General features: G+C 48.0%; 2 protein-coding genes across 7 annotated transcripts in view; one reads left to right on the top strand and one right to left on the bottom strand.

Annotated features, from left to right (window-relative positions):
• Positions 1 to 5624, bottom strand: part of LOC126546318 (uncharacterized) — a 38912-nt gene extending 33288 nt beyond the window's left edge. The window contains exon 1 of one of the 4 annotated variants that reach the window (XM_072286204.1): positions 4895 to 5624. In XM_072286204.1, coding sequence (XP_072142305.1) covers positions 4895 to 5421 — 527 coding nt within the window. In that variant the 5' untranslated portion in view covers positions 5422 to 5624. The remainder of the gene's footprint in view (positions 1 to 4894) is intronic. The other 3 variants (XM_050194494.3, XM_050194495.3, XM_050194496.3) reach the window with 3 other exon arrangements.
• Positions 1 to 23211, top strand: part of LOC126546320 (cytochrome b5-like) — a 66121-nt gene that overhangs the window by 29724 nt on the left and 13186 nt on the right. For 2 of the 3 annotated variants that reach the window (XM_055061689.2, XM_050194501.3), the window contains exon 2: positions 22551 to 22806. In XM_055061689.2, the coding sequence (XP_054917664.1) occupies positions 22561 to 22806 (246 nt within the window). In that variant the 5' untranslated portion in view covers positions 22551 to 22560. Of the gene's footprint in view, positions 1 to 20106; positions 20280 to 22550; positions 22807 to 23211 lie in introns of those variants that run through there. The other variant, XM_055061688.1, reaches the window with a different exon arrangement.

Genomic DNA, 23211 nt, shown 5'->3' with positions numbered 1-23211 from the left:
TCAATGTAACAACGTGGCTGTGATGCTGTCATCTTGAATGCTGAATTTTTAGAAAGTTCTTCCCTCAGATACTGGTTTCATAGGCAGCCTGCGCATGCTGCATCCGCGATGTATATCGCGCACGGCGGTGTCTGGCGCTGTCGTTTTCTGTCGCAGTCTTTTGACATTCTTTTCCAATCTACGCTTTCTTGCGCTTTTAGCAGTAAATACGGCAACGAGGTGACAAGGGCTCACAATTACGCGTCGAAACGCGCCCGGTGCCAACCGGGCAGAAGTGCCAGCAAACGGAATGCTCAACAACTGAGGCCTTCAGAGTCCGAAGTTACCGTCTCCTTACCTTCTGTCAACCTTGAAACACAGCCAGCCTTTTCCCGTTTAAAAGTTCAGTGTTTGCAAAGACGCTGGGTTAAAAACGGACTGACGGAGCAAAGCGCGAAATGCAGTGACGAGAGAAAACGGAAGGTCATGAACGCAGGAAGCGCGCCACGCAGAAAAAGAGAGACCAAAAAGATGTTTTTCGGGTGAGAAAGATGGCGAGAGAAATATCGTCTTGGAATGGGTTCAAGTGCACCTTTCCTCGAGCTGAGGTGCTTCCGCAACGAGATAATGGGCAGCCCTTCAACGTGTAATTGACATGTTTTTGTGTACGCCGTTGTAGCAACTTGTTCACCTAGCTGCAGTCACACCACGTTCTGCGCATCTGGCTTGAGATGAAGGCTTTATTGCTCAAAGTGGCGGGGAATTGCATTGATGCGACCCCCACTGAGAGAGAAAGAACTGGAGCGATCCTACATCACTCTTGAATACAAACGTAGCGACGGTCCAAAGCTGCGACGGCCAGGATAGCTTAGCATAACGTGCTACGCGCTAATCAGCTCTACGTGCATTAGCGTGGGAAAGTCCTTCTTTCGCGGAAGTTGTTTTTATTAGGTGCGGTGAGCGGAGAGCGGTTGATTTACTGCTAAGAACTGTTTGTGACAACGCCAATCAAGGGACACCGTCTGGTTGAGGCTCTACTTAGAAATCTGTAAGCAAGCATTTCTCCTATTTTAGTTGCATAAGACACGCTAGTATAATTGGTAGGAGCGTAAGGTGTCTAAACGTCCTGAATTTATACTTGACTGCCCAACCCGTACGGTGATCTGAAGTGACGAACCGTATGCTGACAGCCCAGTCGGTGAAATTGTGAACTCGATGAGCGAACGCACGATGTTCTTCACTAGCCAACCTAAATTAATTAGAGTACCAATGTTACTGTGCTACTTTTATAAGGACATTTCACAGTATAGGCAACAACACTAACGTAGTTGAACTACTAATCTTGAAGCATCCGTAAAGGCCCATGCGTCCTGTGCTCTGTTTCTGGAGAAACGTCTTACTTGATGCCCTTTAGGTGTACACGCACAAATAGCAAATAAAAAGAATTTCCTCACAGCCATTATTAAGGCAAAACGTTCTGCCAAATGTGCCTGTTCAGACCCAAGCCTCAAGCCCTGTGCTGCCTCCAGGCTTACAAATGAACTTCCATTCATAATTTTTCGTGCCGCACCTGGAGTACGGGCGCAGTTTCTCGGATTACACCGATTATCTACTGGAACAAATAAACTAATAATAATAAAAAAACGGGAGTTTGGCTATCACTGGAAACGGTACGCACGAGAATTGGGAGGCAAATGCCAGGTAAACGTTAAGCTTACTTCGCCGGAATTAATCAACCAACGTTCTTGCAGAAAATTTAGTTATCTATTTTGTGATGAAAATTACGGAGATGATGGTTCTGCCATCCACTCTGAATTAACGTAACTCGAACTCGAAACTGGAAAAGCATGAAACAGCATGGAGCTAGCGCTGCGCACAACCGTCAACGTCGTTTCGGGGCGCTTTTCCCGCTTGATGAGAACAATCTGATACGATGACACGACTTTCATTCCCTCATTGTCAATGTGCCGTGTGCTATCTTCGAGCTTGCCGGCTAACTTAACCCTTGCTCACGCTTCCTTTTATCGTGCCACTTCATCGAGCGTGATGCTCACCATTAACATGAAGCTTCACAGGTGATCCTGCGTACGCCTTAGCAGCGACGGTCCGCATATTTTACGCTATAAACCTTTTACAGATGAACGGAATATGCTGCGTTCTTCCAGCGGCTGCGAATTGAAGCAACTATACGGAAATGGAATTGCTCAGGAAACGAAACGTATACTTGTTGCTAGGACAATAGCCGAGGGCGAAACTGTTCGCATTCATTCGCGGAACGCACAGTGACAGTAACGGCAGATGTGGTGACGTGTGACAGGTCTGTCGCGCGCCTAGATTGACCCATTCTCCCGAACTTTCCTTTTTCACAGTGAAACGGTTTGCTAATTTTGCAGGAGCTGTTCTTTCTTTCTTCTCCCCCGGTCGCTGTCAATTTTAAATTGACTAAATTATGAAGTGGCCATCCGTCTGACGTAAATTATAAAGTTGAAATGTTGTTGGTTTAACCGCTGTCAATGGGGCATTTGGTCTGCCAAACTCGGTTGGGAAAGTCCTTAACTGCATTGCGAAGCGTCGTGTTATCATGTTTAATGCCACTGTACATGCTTATTTGCAATGCCTTCAATGTTAGAATGACATTTAGTGAATGTAGAATAGGCTGGCCATAAATTCTTGTTACTCGTGATGTTACTACGGATGCACGTTTTCAAAATGTTGACGGCTGGTCAAGAACGCGTCGCTGCAGGTTCTATTTCGCTGTTGACTGTATCATGTCTATATTACCTGCTAAGAGCAATGCTAATTGATAATAAATCATTCCGAATAATTCTCCACAAAGGGGACGGATATATGCTTCGTAAGCCGAAGTCATACCGAAATTAGGTACCTATACCGCCCATGCCACCGAAATGCCGTGTTCATTTTATTCGAACTACAAGCCATATATGACGTCACCAAGCTGTCAGTGCACTAACGGAAAATTCACTTCTACACTGACTCACTTGGTGCAGTGAAGAAACTGGAGAAAGTTACAAAGACACTACAAATATGTCAACCAATACATAGGTAACAAAAGTCGTCGCACCTCAGTGTTTTAGTTCATTGGATTCAGGATCATGGTCAGAGACCATTCAACAACTTGGCCGACCAAGTTGCTCGCTCACCATGCTTATCTGAGCAACCGCCAGCCTCGCACTCTCCTGATCCCCGAAATCGCCCCCGAGACTAGCAGGCTTGCCTGATGATGTTGATATCCATGCACTTCCTATACTTTCGATGCTAGATGACAGTTTCGCAGAGAAATGCTTTACATAATTTTGCCATCCAGTGGCTGTAATGCGTGCTATAAAACATACGTACGCACAACGCAAAAAAAAAAAGAAAGGGAACCACGCTGCATCATCAATCTAAAGGCAAAGCTTGGCACAATTCTCAATGAGTAATTCTTTGTACTGTTTCTAGGAGAGATGGCGGCTCCGGCTTGTGATGACGCCTTGTATTACTTAACATAGTCCGGTAATCTAACACGCATGATTAAATCATAGAATTGATTCGCTGGAAAACGGGCTAGATCATTTTTAAACAAGATTTTTGATTAAGATTTCTTTGGAATAATAATATCCGTGCTTTTAGAAAACTGCTATCGATTATTGTGAACAGCACATAGCTGTAGCTAGATATGAACTCAAAGCTCGTATAACATATATTTCGAAGGAAAATGCAGTCATTCGGCTTTACACTGAAACTTTAGCTATACAAGTATGCAGCAGTTAAATCGTATATTATTGCCACAGAAAGGTTTTACTCGCTTGAATCAGACAGCACGGTGTATTATTTCTTTGGACGGTTTATATATTACGCTACTATAACTTACTCACTTGCAGAATAGCTGGCAAAGGGCTAGGGGCCTGAAACATGTGAACTGCCTTAGAGCCTGTAACCGCTGTCTAGAATTCATGGCATATTCGAGTAGTCTTTCCAAAGCGACCCGGCAGTGTTACACACATTGTGTAAGACAGCAACTAAGCTTTGTTGCGAGCACAAGCAAAGGAGGAGGAGGAGACAAAGGAGAGGAAAGACAGATAGCTTAGCCAGTGTAAGTACCGGCTGGCTACCCTGTGCTGGGGAAAGGGGTAAAGGGAATAAAAGGAGAAAGAAGAAGAAGAGGAAAAAAATGAAAACCAGAAAATTCACTCAGTAACGCGAAACTACGCGCTACAACATTCAAAGGCGGTCGCACAATTCGCATCTCCTTAAAAACTTCAGCAAAGCCCTTAAGGCCTTGAGTGCCGAAGCCCGTCTGGACCAATGTCCTAGAGCTTTTTCCTCTGTAAAGGGGCGATTGTTAAGTTTTTCGAGAGCGGTCACGAGCACTTTTCTTGGCACTTTGTAACGGGGACAGTCACAAAGGAGGTGTTCAATCGTCTCCTCGCAGCCGCAGGTAGCACAAAGATTCTAATGGCGCTAATGAAGCCAGACTATCGCTACCAGCTCATTATAGTAATACAGCTTTAGAGCTATTTAACAATTCTTATAGCACTATCAGAGCGCTCTAAAGAGACTAGCCGAACGCGCCATCAGTGGTGCAGGCCATGGTCGCACACACCGCTGCAAAGTCAATTTCAGACTTGGTATATATAGGCTGCGAGGATATTCAGCAGTATTCACCGCTGGCATGTTTCATGACCCTACGTGGAAACAGAGAGCCGCAGAAGACCGAAGAAGAGCCACATTGGACATGCTCACGTATTGCTGGTCTGCGAGAGTTGGGCATTAAGGGGAACTACTAGCATGCATGTCCGTACGCAAGAGCACAGACGGATCCATGCCAGCAGACTTGGGCCCCCGCTCATGTTTGCTGGCATCGCGCACGTGCCGCACAAGCGTCGGAGTGTGATGCGACGACGAGGGCGCTCACCATTTGTCGAAGTAGTAGTCGATGTTCTCGCCGGCGGCCGCAGTCGGGGAGCTCAAGAGGAAGTCGCTCCTGTCCTGCTTCCTGCGGCGTCGCCTGCGCGTGTAGCTCTGGTCCTCCAAGAGCGCCTCCTCGTCGCTCCACGAGTTTGGCCGCAGGGCGCTGCTGCGCAGCCGGCCGAAGTCGCCCTGCGAGCGCGCCTTGCGCAGGTCGTGGTCGGCGTCCAGCATAGATCGCACGGGTGACCGCGACGGCGCCGAGAAAGATGGCGAGAGGAGCGCATGGTCGGACTCGTTCGTAGCGGCGGTGGCCGGCCGTCCCGCGGAGGGCTCCGGCGCCGAACCGATGTTGGAGCTGGAGAAGGTGCTCAGTCCGAGGTCGCCACGGTCAGCCCTAAAGGTCGTCCTGGACAGGGATGCCTGGTAGCGCTTTTCGATGTCGTCCAGCGCGCCCGAATACAGGCTGTTGCCGTACTTGTAGTTGTCGTTGTAGATGAGCGTCAGCGGCCGCTTCCAGTTTCGGGGCGCCATCGTCGTAACGTCTCTGGTCGGGAGTCGAGCGCTGCTCCAGAGACTTCGGGGTACGCGGAGCACGGGCTGGGTTCGGTCTGTCGGTGCAACTCGTTTGTTTTCGCGTCCCGGCCCGTTCTAAGTTTAAACCTGCCCACCGGATGCGGCGCGCCGCCTGGGGGAAGGCCGAAGGACGATCAGGGTGAAGCCGGTGGCTGCCAGCATGCCGCCCGATCCTCCAGTGGCGCTCTGCGTGCACTGAAGGATCGCACGCTTCAAGTCTGCGCCGCCTCGACGCCGCAGGAGTTCGTTGTTCACTGGAAAAAAAGTATTAGTTCTGACATCTGCGTTGTTGGTGGCAATAAATGTCGGCGGAATAAGATGGCGCCATTTAGTTTATATCATAAATAAAATAAACATGGAAGGTCCTCGCTCCTTACATTGTGACGATGCAGGGTAACCGATGAGGGAGTGAGGGAGACGTTTTAATGTAACCTGAAGATGTCAGCCCCGCTGCTACTTCAAATGGCGGTGACTGAGATATAAAAGAGACGCGCACAAACTAGAGAACCCTGACTGACGTAAGTAAAGAAACAGGGTCTTTGTGTCTCAGTTGTCGTCACTATTATTGTTCAAAAGCACGAAATTGCTTGCCTCGCTTTGATGTCACGGCCACATTAATCGTACGACAACTAAAAGCTGATTAGAGGAACAGATGAGGCATTTCACCTCTAGAATAACTGAAGCAAATAGCTGCGTTAGTCCTCCTTCGGTCGCACTTTCAGAAAAATAAAAACAGTTGTCGAGTCTGGATGATATATGATCGTCTTGCGGATCATTTTTTGTTCGCTTGCTTTCATTTCGCTTGTGACTCTGTTTCATTGCTTGTACGCGTCTACAACTTCACCGTAGTGTGACCCATGTTCAGCGTGATCGTCTATACTGAGCACTATTCGAGAAACATTTGCAGTTGCGAGTGAGCGCTTGGCCCGTCCCCGTGGCCCGTCCCTTCTTGTCTTTCTGTTCTTGTTCTAGTGCCACCCCCTATTCAAGTATTAGCGATGAATCTACACCAACGAGCTGAAATGACTGTTTTATTGACCTAGGCAATTATTTAGTGGTATGCTTTTGCGTATTTTGATCAATATATTGGGTGCCAATCACGCGGCTTTAAAATCACTCGAAATGACATGCATGTAGGGTGATACAACAGCAGCTTTATAAAGGTACACAATACGCTCGACGTGAGTAAGCATTTGGGCGGCGAAGATTGCATCGTACATCGCTCAGGCATGCACAGTCAGAGCAAAACAATGCTCCAACATATAACCTTTATATATATATATATATATATATATATATATATATATATATATATATATATATATATATATATATATATATATATAATGTGCGTGTGTGTATGAAAGACGTAGTTCTTCGGATCCCATGTTTAATAAGTTGAAAGAAGTACAGGCACACATTCAAATGTTCTCAGTGTTTCTTCTTGCTTTTTAACGTAGGCCTGCAGTTTTTTCAAATTATATATTTATATAAGGGTTATAGTTATAGTGCGCGCATTCACTGTTTAGTTGAAGCGCACACAGTCAACCCGAATGTTTCGAGTGTTTTCCATGTAACATGTGTAACGCAACACTATCGGTAGCTGTGGTTTTATTATTTAAGCATGGACGTTTAGGTACTACAATGCCGCCTTTTTGTACGAATCCTGTCGTCTTTGGATCAGGCGTGCGTCGCAGGCCGCGTGATCACCGTTCTAACACTTCACATTGTTTGCATGTGGAAGGACACGATGTGACTGAACTATTAAATTTGTGGAAATTTCATAGTAAAGCATACCTCTAACATACCTATAATATAAGGCTGTTGATTATGTATGCAATGGGTGCAGAGGCGTTATATATGTGAAGCGTTATGTTCCGTGCTTCTCAATGCGTGCACCCGTAAACTTGCGATTCTACCACGCAACGCGAGACCAATAGCCTCTCAGTATTGATTGGTGGGATGAAAGCCGTCGAGAAGCCGCGTCCACCGATTCGCACAGAGCTAAGGATCAACATAATTTTTTTCATTCGCAACCTTTTTAACGTGTTAAATATCCGTTTCCCGCTTATCTTTTTCCCTGTCCTATATTATGGTGGAACAAGTTTGGTTTTTTTTTTCTTTCTATGTAGATGTTGCCAAATTTACAGATTAGAGTAAGTTGTTTTTAGAGGCCGGTTCCCAGTTTTCTGATCTTGTTTAACATGTCGATAAATCTATAGGCACCCTTATACAACCTATTTAACATCCCTAACGAGAGATTTTGCATGGACGCACTGTATTACGAACACATACCTAGCAGCGTTTCGACGGTGCGTGCCTCTTCATTCATTTGAGGGTTAAAAAATGGCACCCAGTGCTGTTTCTGCTAAACAGTCTCTCCCTTGTCATTAGACATCAGGATATCACGGTGGGTCGCCACCATGCCGTGCGATTCGCGAGCAAATTGGCCTCGATTGGCGAATTTTCCTCACGAGAACAGCCATGCTTGCGCGAAGCGACACCCATGTGGCGCCGTGCGTTCGCATGCCCCGGTGGGCACTGCAGAGGTGGCGGCAAGAGCCAGCCATCGCAGGGTGGTGACGCAGTTGGGTCATCCGGCGGTGCCCCCCTCGTTTCGCGCGGGCCAGCGAGCGTGACGCGCCCCGCGAACAGGCTGAGAGCAGCGGTTTCGAGTGGGCGCGCCGCGCTAAATGCGGACGGCTACAGCAGCAGCCCCGCGGGCGTCTCCGCCGATGCGCGCAGCGCGCGCGGCCACCGCTCTGGCGTCGGCATCGAGATCCAGCGAGGAGACTGCGGCGTTGATTAGAGCAGCCATCAGAAATAGCGCGGCACGCACGAAGGCCGACCCCTGCGAGAAGAAGGGCTCGAGTCAAATAATGCTTCACTGGAGCGCAAAGAACAACGGCCGTCGTTATGCGAATCAGACAGCGGCATTTTTAGGCGCACGGACCACTAGATATAACCGGGAGACCTGCGGACTTTTTAGCGTCCCAGATGATTGTATAGAAATGCAGTATGCTACTTAGTGCTGGGTCGGTGTCGCAGCGAGGGTTTTCCTCCGGGGCATTTCTTCTTAAAGCACAGCGGGCGAGCAAAGGCAGGCGAGCCAAGTTCGCGGTTTCGCTACTGCCGAAAGCTGACTTGTTTTCGTGTCGTCGTTTTTCTCGTTAGGCGTGGGCATGAAAGAACTATGCACGCGACTCCCCCTCTGCACTACTATAATTGCTTACATTTTCCACTGTTAATTTCTGTGTTGTGTTGCCTGTGTTCAGTGAATGAAATACCGAAAAAAAAAAAAAAACATAGGCATTATGGCCGAACGGTTACAGCATCGGGCTGTTGTGCTGGGAGCTATTCGGAGAGATAGCAGCAGCCACGGTCAGCAAAGACCGTAGGGGTTCGCAAATAAACGTCCTCTTTAAATAAGTTCGCCGGCTTTCTGCGCGCACCGTTGCGACTGACGTCTAAGTGCGTAAGCGTGGTGGGGCTATGTCAGTACACGGCATATAGACGTCAGTGGCGGCCTCATATACGTACCAAGTAGTATAGTTTGGTTATGAAGTGCAGACGGCCGCATTCTCTGTCACACGCATGACAAATCTATGTTCCTGAACGCATGAGTGGAACTTTAAAACAAGATGAATGTATCGCGCATTTTTTTATAGGCGCTGTAATGCTGCGCACTCTTATTCGAAAAAACATGTGAACAAAAGTACGACGTTCTTGACTGGGCAAATAGCGTGGAATGCGGCTAATGCTGGTTGTCTTTCCTCTCCAGGAGTACTAGAATGTCACACGATAGCCGCCTTCTGCGTAGTTTCTACAAGCATCTGCTCCTGGTCGGAAAAAAGCGTGTAGGGCAGCCAAAGAAGCTCTTAAGAAATTAATTGTATTTGAGTTAGTCAATTACAATAGTCGCCATAATTTCAACGTGCTGCTACACGTGCAGGATACCGAAGGTCACAGCAGGACATAAAACACCAGGCAAAGTGCCTACATGAAATTTTCATTTAATTCCTGAGCATGACACTATGCCCACGGGTACTGTGTGCACTGGGCATATCAATATATATATATATATATATATATATATATATATATATATATATATATATATATATATATATATATATATATATCCATATATATATATATATATGTAGGGACGTTGCGAAAGGAAGATTCGTCATTTATTTTCACATGGACCTTGCACTATTTTTTCCACATAGTCGCCACCGACATTGAGACATTTGTCGTAGCGTGCAATCAGTTTGAAGAACCCATTCTGGTAAAAAAAAACTCGGTGCCCTGCGATGCAAGGAACTGTCGCACAGCCTGCTCCACCTCAGCATTGTTTTGGAAGTGGTGTCCCGAGAGTGCGACTTTCAATGCAGGGAACAGGTGCCCATTCAAACCGGATAACAGCACGCACTTCCGTTGGCGACTGCGTTGTCAGCACACGTCGGTCTGCCATCGCGATTTGTACTCGAATAACCTCGGGCACGCCGGTCTGCTGCTACCCTCTCTTCTTCGGCGCTCTGCGCATGCGTCATCCCTCCTCCGCTGACGCTCCTTCTGTCGTTAAGCAGCAACAGGCGTGGATTCTTATGGTCATTGTTTGTTTCACCTGGTGTACCATCTTCTCTTTAAAAAAATGACGAAAATTTGGGAACGTCCCTCGCATATAAACAATGAAAAATAAAAAGGATGAGCAGCAGTAGTTCGACAGTGAAGAAACCCACATTTGTTACCTTCATACTTCTGAAGTTTTACTCTTTATAACAAACATACAATTACATTTTGCCGCGTTTCCTACAAAAGATCATAAATACCTGTACTTCAAGCATTAAACGCAATTCTTTTATTTGACAACATAGAAATGATGCCTCGTACGTGAAACCAAAACGAAAACATAACTTTTTGGTTTTAACATAGTAGGCTGATGGGGCATGGGACTGGAAGTTTGTTTGGGTTGCAGGCTCACTATTACCAAGGCGCGTGCAAAACCTTATAATAAGCTGTAATGACGAATTTGTTACATACGAACTAGGCAGAAGTCGCGGAGGGTGTTCAAATAACCGTTTGCGTAGCAACTCAAAGAATAACGAGCGCAAGACGGCTAAGGAAGTGCGAAACGTCGCGTGGCTGATTGTGGTGTTCCCACAGGCGCAGTGCCATAGGTACAGAAATGCTTTACGCACCGCGTCGTGAACTGCGCAAGTTCAGTTGCTGTAGATAAGTTCGGAGGCCCGGTGGTTACACTTTGCGGTGTGTCTCTTGGCACAGGGCTTTAGGTTCTTCCAATAGCAGCACGGCAGGAAATCGTCAAGCTCATGAAAGTTTAGAATCACCAGAGGCTTAAGAAATGCCCGCTCCATGAGTCGATGAGGGTTCATTCAGTTTGTCGGGACTGAGCAGTTTGGCCAGTATATGAAGCCGGGGAAATCGTTCAGAACTTGCCTTCTTCCTGCTTCCCTGCCTCCGTCACCTAAATCACGCACCTAAATTTGGAGGCGCGGTTGTAGAGGGTATAGGGCGTCGGCAAAATGAACGGAACTCGTTCAGACTCGATCGCTGTCAAATTATACATATATTTTTTTGCTTAGGACTTACTCCGGCACTCACACTCACTAAACTTTTACTCAACCTGGCTCAGTCGTACTTGCCATAATTCTGCTCTGCAGGGCTCACTCAGACTCCCCAAAGTTCTACAGAGCCGGGCTCGCTCATTCTCAGACTAACGGGTCGGTCTGAGCTTGAGTGAGCTTGAGTGAGCCGACTCATGAGTGAGTTTTCCGACCTATGGTAGAGGGTGCATTCTCATGAGATGACTGCATGCTGCTTCTTTTTTAGGATAAAAGGCTGAAATGTGGAAGAAGCTAAATGCATCTCTGAAGGTCGTTTCACTAGAATGAAACAGTGAAGACATGCTATCCGCCGCCCTAATACAATGCAGGTTGAAACTGCAGAATTTTTCTGCATGCTCTTGTTTCCTGCGATAACACCTCATTTTCTTACTATTAAGACCCTAAAGACACTGAAGGCATACAGTAATGTCGGCTATATGAGAATGTTTGAATATTTCACTAATTCGGGTCCATATTTGGTGTACACTAAGAGGCTGTTTCAAACACATTCTCGCGTATTCGGTCTTAGGACTGTCCACCGTTCCTTGGCTATTTAAAGCGCAGACTATCTATCTATATGCCGTCAGCTCACTGAATTATCTTGAGCAGTGGGAGGCTGCCTTGCGCAGCTCGAGGCCCGACCTTCAGGAGGCCATCCTGAAGTGGGCTGAGAGGATAGAGGAGGCCTACTTCAAGTAGTTCCTCCCCCCACCCTCTATTCCGTTGCCCCCTTCCCTTTAAAGAGGGATAAATAAAGTTTTTCATCATCATCATCATCTTGCACAGCAGTCTGCCTCCACAAGATGTAGAATTTTCTTCCACGTCACTGTACGCACACGTCTGTGTTAGAGGAAACGTGGCTAATTTTTCTCGCTGACTGTTCGTAAATCAACTACGCGCCTTGTTAAGCACCCTGGTGCGAAGAGGTTTCCAATGTGCCCTGGTGAACTACGACGGAAATACGGTGGCGTGAATGCTGTTAGATTTCTTCGGCAACACTGGTTAGTTAAAAGCGTGGGATTGTGTGGATGTGTTCTGCGTCCTAAAGCGATGTGCGTGAAGGCAAAACGCTTGAAGTGTCAAACTTCTGTTCAAGTAGATCTGCTCGCACACTGTATGCACCACTACCGGTTGCTCGAATGTTTAGTTTCAAACTTGTATTTGACATTTTTGTTCGACTGATTTCAATACGCATATGGGTGTAATTCGATTAGTGTAAAAAGTAATTCACAAATTAATTGGTTGAGTGATACGTTTTTTATATTTATTTTAGGCGTGATGCAGTTTCCAAGTTTCGAACAATCACCCATGCAGCCTACTACCGTCCTCTCCAGACTTTTCGTGAACAGACGAGCTGCGAACTCACTCAGGATAGCACACTTTACGCCCTCGTATTGCAAATATTGTGACATGAACAGAAGAACCTTCGTCTCATGTCTCTGCGGCAATGCGTATACTTCGGAGATGGACGCGATAACCAATGCGCTATCGCACGACATTCGCGCTGGACAATTTGTGCAAGGAGTTGCACCCCGCAGTGAGATTGGTGACGTCTGTGCATGTACTTCAGAAGTCACAACATGCAGTATATTGTGGCGGTTGAGGACTATATTGGTTGCATCGCAAACAATAAGTTGTTCTTTACAAAATGACAGTGTCAACCGCCTCAAAAAGCCTCCTTCTCTCACAGTAAATGAATTCAGTGCCAGAAGAAACGCTGAAGACCAGCGATATTTTTTTTCCGCTCTTGCACGCACTCGCAATTTACGCTCGACTTCTTGGGGAACTCGTGTTCTTCCCGAGTTTTGTTTATCCGAGCGTGTCACGCGCGCCCAAGCCGCCACTCCTATACTTTGCGATGCCAGTACAAGCTTCGTTTCAACCATGCGATGACACTCGTCGTAATGGCAGAAGCAGAGCCTTAGATTCCCGCTTGACTGGCCTCACAGATAGCTGGTCGACAAACAACTTGGTTAACAGATGGCCCTTGTCGTGTTTGATGTCTTTGAACGTTTGCCAAGAGATGTTCCTCAAAGTTTGCGGCTTGAGACTTCCTTGTAAAGCGTAAATGCCCACGAGCCCAGACATCCGCCTATTAAGTGTGCACGTCATGTCATGCGCTGCGTTCTCACGGACGCATCTAATCTTATAACTGCTTAAAGGCCTCCCCGCCCGCTGTGAGCTAGTGCGCGCTGTTTGCAAAATATAATTAAACTATCCTTACCAAAATTACAAACATCCCATCGCGTTTCGCTGTGACGTCTCGGACAAGCGTGGTAAACGTAATGAGTGCTTGCTGGCAGTCAACACGCAAATTAAATATAGAGACCGGCTCGATACTTCATTTCCAGAGCCTAGCGGAATAAAATGCTTAAGCCCCAGCCTGTCGCGTGGGCTGCTTGTGTTTGCAGCTGTACAGATATACCTGCAAGGATTTACTCGCTTTGATGGGAAGGTTTAACTGTGTGGGCAGTGTGCTGGGAGCGCTGCATGTCACAAGGGGAATGAACGTCGTTTAACCATTTTTTACCTTCAGTTATGGATTTCCCCTATCTAAATGTTTTCACACGTACTGCACTTGCATATTTCAATTATTGTTGCGTAATATCCATACCGAAACGATTCGATGTGGCGTAGGCGAAAATATGGCGCTGATGCTGACGACGCAGCAATGAAGTATATTGCGAGAACGAAGAATATATGTGAAATGAATTGTCGTGCGATCGCAGCCCAAACAGGCGATATCAACAAAGGGTTGTCAAACTTGGGTATGTAAAGGAGAGAACAATAAAAAGGTGGCTTGTGACTTTTGTTCCCCTTTAACGTGCGTGGTACCTTCGTTGCTCAGCATGACCAGTTTTGGGCGCTTTTTAGCGATATGGATCCCTTTTTCTGTCATGGTACCGTACTGCTCCCAGTTATGAGCACGCCAAAATGCTCCGATGGGAATTGTTTGTCCGCAATGTAATGCAGTGTTGAGTTTAAAGCTGTAAAGCGTCGAACTGAACTGAGCTGCATTTCGCGCTATCGACTTGTAATCAGAAGGCGGCGCTCGGGCGAGGCAGTTACCGGCAACATTTGCGAAACGTAGTGCGTCTACACCCAACAGCCTCCTGTCTTCCGCCTTTCTTGTGTTATACAATTTGTAGCGGTGACTCCGTGTCCATGACATTCACTGGTTACGGACCCGGTTCCTGTCCTCGGCGCCGTATTTCGGCGCATGCGTAGTTTTTATGTTACCCGTGAACTGAAGTTCAAGGTGAATCAGGCGGTCAAAATTATTCTGGGACCCTGCACTAAGGTGTCTCCCATCGACCAACCCTAGTGAGTTTGCTATTGGCATGGTTCGTACATTGTATTTAGAAGGAAAATGGCGTACACTTAGTCCGCCTAGTTCGTGCCATTTTCGTTCTATATGCCAAGCGTAGGTTTGAGACGTGAAAACCGTAAATTATTCAACTTCGTCACGTAGATTCCGCTCTTGATAACGCATGTGCAGTGGCTAGACTTTGCTTGATGGACACGTAATTCTCTTCTGTGCTACTAGATTGCTGGCTTGCAGCTCAATCTTCTGCCTGGATTACGACGGTGCGATCCTGTTAGCTGGTACCTGTAAAATGACTAGAAAGAGGACACTTGTATAAGCGCAAAGGTGTCAGAACAATGGAAGGGCCTTGTAGCTCGGCGCAGCGCAAGGATGAATGATGTAAGACTAAAAAATGACGCAGAACTTGCGTTTAAAGAATAGGTCGCTAGCACTGCGACGCAATCATAAAATATGGTGTCTATTGACCAATTTTCTTCAGGCTTCAATCCCGATGCCACCTTTGTTAGCCATGAAGACTTTCAATGTAGCATATATAAGTTGTGAGACGGGACTCTTTCTCCGCACATTGGTTATTGAATTACTCTGTTCTAGCACACTACCAGCAAAATTATGTTGTAACAGTTGAGTTATTCTTGTGAATTAGCTTCAGTTGTTTAAAATAATAGCAAGACCACAGCTAACATGCTAGAAGTAAAAAATTGCGCACAAACCATTGATGATGATTGTGACTAAACGAATAGACCGAACGAGCGAACGAGCGACAGCCCCGCCCCCTCTCTCTCTCTCTCTCTTCCGATCTTGATCTCCTCCTTCGCGCGAGAACTCGCGTTTGACCGTCCCCCCTCTCGCCCCTTCCCCTCCCCTACCCCCTGCAACTCCATTGCGTCCTTTTTCTCGGTGCCTTTGTTTCGCAACTCCGGCCATCGACCACCGCCGACCACAAAACACAAACCTTCGACCACAGGACACCGGCCACCGCCAACCACGAAAATGGGCGAAAGAGGCCAAGAAAGCTATTCACATAAAAAAATACGCGCACTAAACCAACGAATATTAGTCTAAACCTTTTGCTCCATAAGGCTTAAGCAACGGCTGGTTGCTGCGACATAATTCTGCTTTACTGCGGCACTTTCTTAGATGGGACACAGTAATGAAGGAAGGCACGGCCTCCACGTGTACATGAGCCTATCTGTTCTACCTCCAGTGTGCCTTAAATAGACTGGATGACAGGCCATTTACGGAAGCGAAGATCTTGGGGGCCTGGCCTCACAGTTCATTGGCCCAGAAAGCAGTTCGAGCGCTTTTTCGCTACCTGAGGGCAACAGACTTGAGTGCCCGACTGTAGACATCCTACACCTAAGTTCTCTCTCTCCCTCTTTCACTCCCCATTCCCCTCCCCACGTGTAGGGTAGCAAACTGGACTCAGTCTGGTTAACCTCCCTGCCTTTCTGTCTTCCCTTCTCTCTCTCTCTCTCTGTTCTACCATTATATTGTGTGTCATTTAATCAAGCAGCGCAGTAATCCACAACTTAATTCTACACACAGCGATTCCTGCACTCAAAGGGATTCTTCACTGTCAAACGCCCTTGAAAGAATCGAGACGACATGTGTTAATCGGAGGAATGAAATAGCCTGATAGAAGACACAACGATTGTTGAATCCTTAATTGAGCAAAATTCTTGGCTACACTTTGTCTCAGCTCCAGTGTGTTAGTCTTTGGTTTCTCATTGCGGTTATACCGAAACACTGATAATATCGCGTCGTTCAGACCAATTAGAGCGGGCGCTGCCGTTATAACCATTTGGTGGTCATGCAAATTTATACTCTATTCTCGGGGTTGCTCAGCCTGGTGCATTTCATACCTTCGTTTTCCTTGCCCCCTCTATTATTTCTTTCTTTTCCTTTTTTTGAAAACGTAGTATGAAAAGTTGTGTCGATTGCATAATGCTGAGGCGATTGCATAATACACTGATTCTGTATCACGGCACCGAGTGCGACCTTGAAGGCAGCAGATCAGCGGTCAAGGTGCAGTGGGCGCAGTGCACTTGATAAACACAAAATGCGCCTTCGTGCCAAGTCTTTTCGGGGCTGTCGTTTCGGATTGCCCTGCAGTGAGCGCGAAGAAACCGGCGGCATAAAAGTGTGAATGCAACCGCAACGCCTACAGCCCCTCTGAAAAAGAATGTGTCGCTAATAAAACAGCAATTACAGCGACCCTGCACAGCTGTCTACCTTGGGCAGTCACTCAGTCTTTGGAGATGCACACTCGCAGCTCTGTCATTTTGATTCTGAGGGAACTCGTTCTTGAGAGACCGCCAGAACGGGGTGCGACAGTTTCTGAAGGACAGCGAATCTCGCTGGGCCTGTCGGACTGCTATAAATATAGTGGGTCGCTTGTTCTCGGCGGGCTCTCCTGCTCTTGTCTGTGCCAGGACAGCGACTCCCCGCGCGATGCTCAATAGATTTGTCATTATATTTCTGAGCTCGCCCTAGCATTACGCAACACTGTTGCGAAGGGGCAAAGGAGCTCCCCGAATCAAAGTGCCGGGTGCACTAGCGATTTTCCATTTTCTTTCTTTCCTTTTTACTTGCCAGGCCACAGTGACGGTCGTCGCCACAGTTGCGCGTATAGTATTGTGAGGTACCCTATAAGGGGGTGTCTCTGTTGACCTCTTGCGTACGCCGCAGTGCTCGTACTTGTACGCGGCGGTATAGTGGACGTCAAAAGTATGACACGACCTCCTGCGCGTCTCAGGTTGTATTCTTCGGTTTTACGTGCCAAGACTACGATTTGATTACGAGGCACGCCGTAGTGGGGTACTCCGGATTAATTTTCGCCACCAGGAGATCTTTAACGGGCCCCCAATCCGCGGGACACGGGCGTTTTCGCATTTCGCCCCAATCGAAAAGCGGCCGCCAGGGCCGGGATTTGATCCCGCGACCTCGTGCTTAGCAGCGCAACGCCAAAGCCACTGAGGCACCACGGCGGACGCATCTCAGGTTCAGAGGTCACTCGTGCGAGCGTGCTTCATGTGAGCGACTCACTTCATGTGATGCAACACACTAGACGATGTCAGACGCACCCTATAGCACACTTGGCAGCGGCTCAACGACTCGCTCATAGAGAGACAATCGCGGCCAGGCCAGGGCAGCGAGAGAATGAGCGCGCTCAGCACCTGCACCGTGCGCGTTTCTGCATAAAAATTAACGAGCGAGCTCACGTATGAGTGCGACCTCAGACAAAGGTGTCCGTTGGTATCGTCGCCTGGCACAGAAACAGCGGCGCGCGCCAGCGAATATAACTTTGAAAAGAGAGAAAACTGGGCTCACCCACTTTCGTGCCGCCCGTAATACAAGAACTACGCGGCCATCGGGTGCGGGGATCGGGGGTGATGATATTATGCGCGGAGTCGAGCAAATCTCCAGCAGTGTGCCCTGCGACATGATAGCCGGGCCGCATTCCGCGGCACTACGCGCGCCTCAGCGACGCGGCCGAGTGTGGGGAGAGGGTCGCATGCCGCACCACGATGTACACGGTATTTGATTCAGCCGAGCCAGGTCGCAGACAGTCGGGCGGCAGCGAGCCACCGTGTGCGTGGGAACGGCAGAGCGTGGGAACGTGTTCGAAAGCACTTCTGGTCTCCTCCACCCAAGCACAGTTTAATACAACATGCGTGCTCCGATCGGAATGAGAGATGTGGTATCTCTTGTCCACACGTACTGTAAAAGGTCCGCTTCTAGAAACGGGGTGTGGGTAGCCACCCTAGTGTGGTTTCCCAATGCGGGCGGCAGGTTGACGGCCGTTAATGCGCCGCCATAAAGAAATGTCGCGTCCGCCCGCAATACTAATCGGTTCTTTTATGTATCGGTGTCGAAACCTCTGAATCACTGAGATAGGACTCTGTTTGGCACCGAGCTGCTTATTTGAAGATCGCTACTTTAATTATCAACCAGACGGTGTTGATTGCACTGCTTTCGCAGCATATGCAAGTATCTGCTTCCTATCTTAGCGTCTATTTACGTTTTAGGAAATGTGTAGTATGAGTAACTTAAATTAGCGCTTGCATTTTCGTTTTCACATTTATCGTCCTTGAGTACTGAATTTGGTCACGGCTATTCGCAACATGCGGTGAATTTCACCGTAAAGTCGTGAAAAATAGCGGGAACGTTGTTCGCTACTAGGCGCAGGGAGGAAGAAAATGTCCTTTAAAAAGCAGGATTTGAAACGCGGCCCTGAAACGATACGCTTTACCACGGAAGCTCCTATTTAAATGCTTAGGATCGAAGAAATCGCTTGGCTCGGCATCCAGTGCGCCGATTTTAATGAGATTTGCTGCATTTAAATCAAAAAGAAAAAGTCATAGTCTAGTGACTGTAGGCAGCAGACGTTTTATTTAGGCCGTAAATGTTTTATAGAGATTCTTGGAGATCGCAAAATTAAAAAAAAGAAACACTTTAATACCAAGTTTGCAACTCTGTGTGTCACACTTATGTAAACTTCACTTATTAAGACATCCTAATGTAGTCAAAATTAATACATTATACAGCGCTCTTGAATATACACTAATGTTTAGTAAAACTTCTGCAACGCTTTCGTAACCATTGTAAGAATTCACGTATAAGCTGTAAACTCGTATATAGAATTCGACCACTTTATAGACACTTTAACCGATTACAGAAATGTGTTATCTGTTTTTGGTGCAGAATACCGGATTTGTAAACTTCGTGCTTCAGCAGCTTTATTAAACTTACAGATTTTTGGTAAACATGGTAAAAAGTGCGAGGTCATAAATCAAAATCCAGCTTTTTACGGTTGCCAGATTGAAACGTTTTCTCTCAAGTGCAGCTAATTTCATTATGGAAAATTTCATTATAGAATTACATTCAGTAAAGCGGTTGTCTAATAAGAGCATTTATTATTTTTATATGCAGTTGAATAAAGAAATCGGAGTTGCCCTGAGTTTTATAACACACACGCACACGCACACGCACACACACACACACACACACACACACACACACACACACACACACACACACACACACACACACACACACACACACACGCTTCGGAGATTTTTGCTGTGCTTTGTATCACATCGACGCATTTTATACACGGGCCCAGGGCAGCCAACGGAAGTTTGCCCCGACAAGATGTCTCGGTCGCGAAAACAAAGGCGCGGGAGCAGCATCGGGCGCAAAAAAGCCACGTGAACTCTAGCGAATGACCATGATTTGTCCTTGAATAGAGTACTCTTAGAATAGAGAGTTATAGCAGACAGCTTTAGCTGAGCGCCGCTTACGCTCCACTCCGCTCATATTTCGCACGGTGAGGCACTGCAGGGAACTACGTAGATGTCGCATATGATAAGCACGTCTTGCCGAAACGCGAGCGACGCGCTATCAGCTCGGCTGCTAAACAGGCTAAACGCCCAAGAAGCCATGCAGACGTGTAATCAGTCGGCTTTGTAAGTAAAGCTAGGGAAGCGATCATCGTACTACTGCCGGCATGAGCGTCGTTCGCAAGCGTACTAGCATTCCCGCTAAGCGGTTGCGTGGCAATCGCTAGCATATGCCGGTCTGAGCGTAGCGGACCCTAAATTTTCAGCTAAAGCGTCCTGGTATGTTATAGTTTAGCGTATACACAGTCCGCTCTGCTCAGAGCGGTGCCAGCAAGAAAGCTATAGTGCGCGTGTGCTAATGACGGGACAGCGTAAGGCGTGGAAGAGCGTGACGGTGCACCCATTTGGCGTCTCAGTCGATTTGCAGCGATTCGCATCGCTTGCACCTCTGGGAGACGCGCTTATCAGAAAGGCGAAACCAACGCACCTGTCTGCACTGCCTGAGTGCCGTGAAACGTGAGTGGAACGGCAGTAAGCGTCACTCTGGTGGTGGTGATAAACTTTATTGAAAGGGGGAAGGGTAAAGGGGGACGTGGCTGAGGGATTGGGCTCAAGTAAGGCCCTGGGCCTGCTTGGCCTTCTCCGTTAAAGCTGTCGGTCGACGTCCGCGGAACTGAGCCAGGCTGTCCAGTCAGTCTCGCTGCTGACGGGGGGATGAGAAAACGGGAGCGAGGCGCATTCCCACATTATGTGGGCGAGTGTTCCTGTTTCTGAACAGAGCCTACATTGTTCGCTTTCCTTGCCCCCTGTGACTTTGTTAATGTACTTTGGGTGTGGGTATGTGTTTGTGTGAAGTCGCCGAAACGCGACCGCTTGCGTTTTATCGAGTTGCTTGGCCGGTGGTGGGAGCGCGTTACGCCTCAAGCGATACCTACTGCCATGCTCTCATCAGCTACTGCCATGCGATACCATGCTCTCATCCAGCTACTGGTGTCGAACCAGCTGTTGTCGCTGGATGTTGCTCACGCAGTCCCGAGTACGCAGTTGGCGTGTTCCTGACAGGTGGCTTGCCCAGCGGAAAGAATGGGTGTCAAGCAAAACATGCCGTCGCATGCATTCACGTACTTCTTCATATCCCGCAGCCGTTAACTACCAGGTATAACTTTAGCATTTATATTTAAGATGAAACTACTGGCGTTTTATCACTTTCACTATATTTTTCACTCAGTGTTCCAGTGTATCTACCGTCTGCCAAAGCTAAGCAGAGCTGGTCGTCTGGCGCGCGGCCACGTAGATGACGTCAAGTCCCGTGACGCGTAGGCCTGTAAGGCTATCCACATAGTTTCATACAATAATTACTGGAGGGAACGCTGGCGCTAGTGTCTACGGGAGCTGCAAGCGGGGTGGTTGAGCTAGCGTGGGAATGATGGGTGGTACATGGATTTGCGTAAGCTTCGTCCTTCTGGCTTCAAACGGCTTCGTGACTACCTCAACTCGTAATTTTTAGCAATGTGCCCTGTTATAAATAATCATATTAGCATTATTAAAATTGTCCGAGGACAGGACTCGAAAACAAGACCTCTAAGCACATAAGCCCGATATTGAAACCATTACGCCACGGGGGCATGCATCGACAAGTGGCATCGCGGACGCCCTCAGGAATTCCTCGCGGGCAAGCGGGAGCGTTGAGTCGCTTGGCGCGTTTCCATTTGGCCAACTCGAGAGGCTGAACCTCTGCATTTAGTAGCGATTGTCCGTGTTCAAAAGTCTGCTGCACTCAGAAAAGTATAGATTGTTCTGAAATTTAGGAGAATTAAGGCAGATAAAGCATATTAAACGAAGCCACAAGAACGTCTGAACTGACCAGCACGAAGATCAGACAGATTCATGTACTACTATACCTATCATTCCCATGGTGGCTGAACGATTGCAGTGCCAGAGTTCCCTCTAGCAATTACTGTAGGAAACTCTATGGCTTTTCAGCGGTCATATTTTCTAACGATCCGTTTAACTTTTCATTCTCATCACGCGTCGCGCCGCTAATCCCGGCGGTGACCGCGAGGCGGTGACGTACCAGTCAATGACGAAAGGCGAAAGGAAGGGTGAACTAAATGAATGGTTAGAAAATATGGCCCCAGAAAGAGTGTTGGCAGAACGTGGCTCTAAAGTTCTGGTGTAGTCAGTGCCTCGATAACTTAGCAAGAAAGATCGATCCGCTGCGGGGCGAGTCGATTTGAAAGGACTGTTAGAAACAGCGAACCCGCTCTGTACCGACCTGTCGTGAAGAAATGGTTCGGGTTGCCTCGAAGAATTCACCTTGAGCTTGCACCTTCGGTCATTCTGCAGCGTACGTCACGGACGTTCTCTCTCTCTCTCTTTTTCTTGTCTAACTGATTCGAGTTGTTTTGCACAAACGTGCGCGACGTTCTTTCCGTTGTGCGGCAGTAAATCGGCTCTCCTAGGCTATAGGGGTAGTCATTATATATCCCCGTGTCGACGGGCTCGACGCGCTTTACCAGAAGTCCAGGAGCCGGCTCCCGCGTCCGCTGCATGGGCTTCCACGACCGCGAAACTTGCCTGCCGGCGCGATTGCATCACCGCTAACGGGAGAAGGCTCTTTATTCGACGGCACCGCTCGCTTTCAGCAGCCGCTCTCTCGTCCGCAATTTGTCCCTTCGCCCTGCGTGCCTTTCCTACGCGCCCCCATCTCATCGAGTGGGCTTCAACGAGAGAAAAAGCGACGGGGTGCCGGAAACCGAACACATTCGCTTTTGCTTTCGTGCGCAGCCGATTCAGCATGCTGGACGCTCTGAGCTCCCTCGTGGCCGTCGCCAGCACGGGCCTCCAGCAGCTGGGCAACGCGGCGGCGTCCATGGTGACCGCCTCTTCCGACTTGGCGCCGGCTGCAAGTGACGGCGCCGGCGATGGCAACCGCAAGCTGCCTCGGTACACGCTGCAGGATGTGTACCAGCATTGCCACCAAAATGATCTCTGGATCGTGATTCACAACAGGGTGTACGACGTCACAAACTTCCTGGACAAGGTACGTTCGTCGCTCGAGGCGCTCGCACGCGCGTCTTCAGACCAACGGAAGAGGCAAGCCGTGCGGCTAGCAAGGACGTGACTGAAATTCTATGCATTCGTTTATCACAACGAGATTGGCAGATAGCGTTCAGACGCTTTCCGTTGTGGCACCGTCCACGGTGAAGCCGGCTTCCTTAAACGGAGTGTGTGTGCCGATTTCTGGGTGGGCCATTTCTGACAATCTTTGTATTTACGTTTTCCTCGTAAGCTAGGAGATTCGAGAAGACCGCTTGCACAAAACTCTTTAGTCCAGTCTAATTCCCGTCTTCAGAGCGATTTCAGTTTTAATGGAGCTTTCCTAGGCGATAAGTCACTTGCGCGAGACCGTAAGCCAGCCCGCTAGATTAACACAAGCTTGGGAAGT

Source organism: Dermacentor andersoni, chromosome 1, assembly GCF_023375885.2.
Source record: "Dermacentor andersoni chromosome 1, qqDerAnde1_hic_scaffold, whole genome shotgun sequence".
Lineage (NCBI taxonomy): Eukaryota > Metazoa > Arthropoda > Arachnida > Ixodida > Ixodidae > Dermacentor > Dermacentor andersoni.
This window is presented reverse-complemented; position numbering and strand designations above follow the sequence as displayed.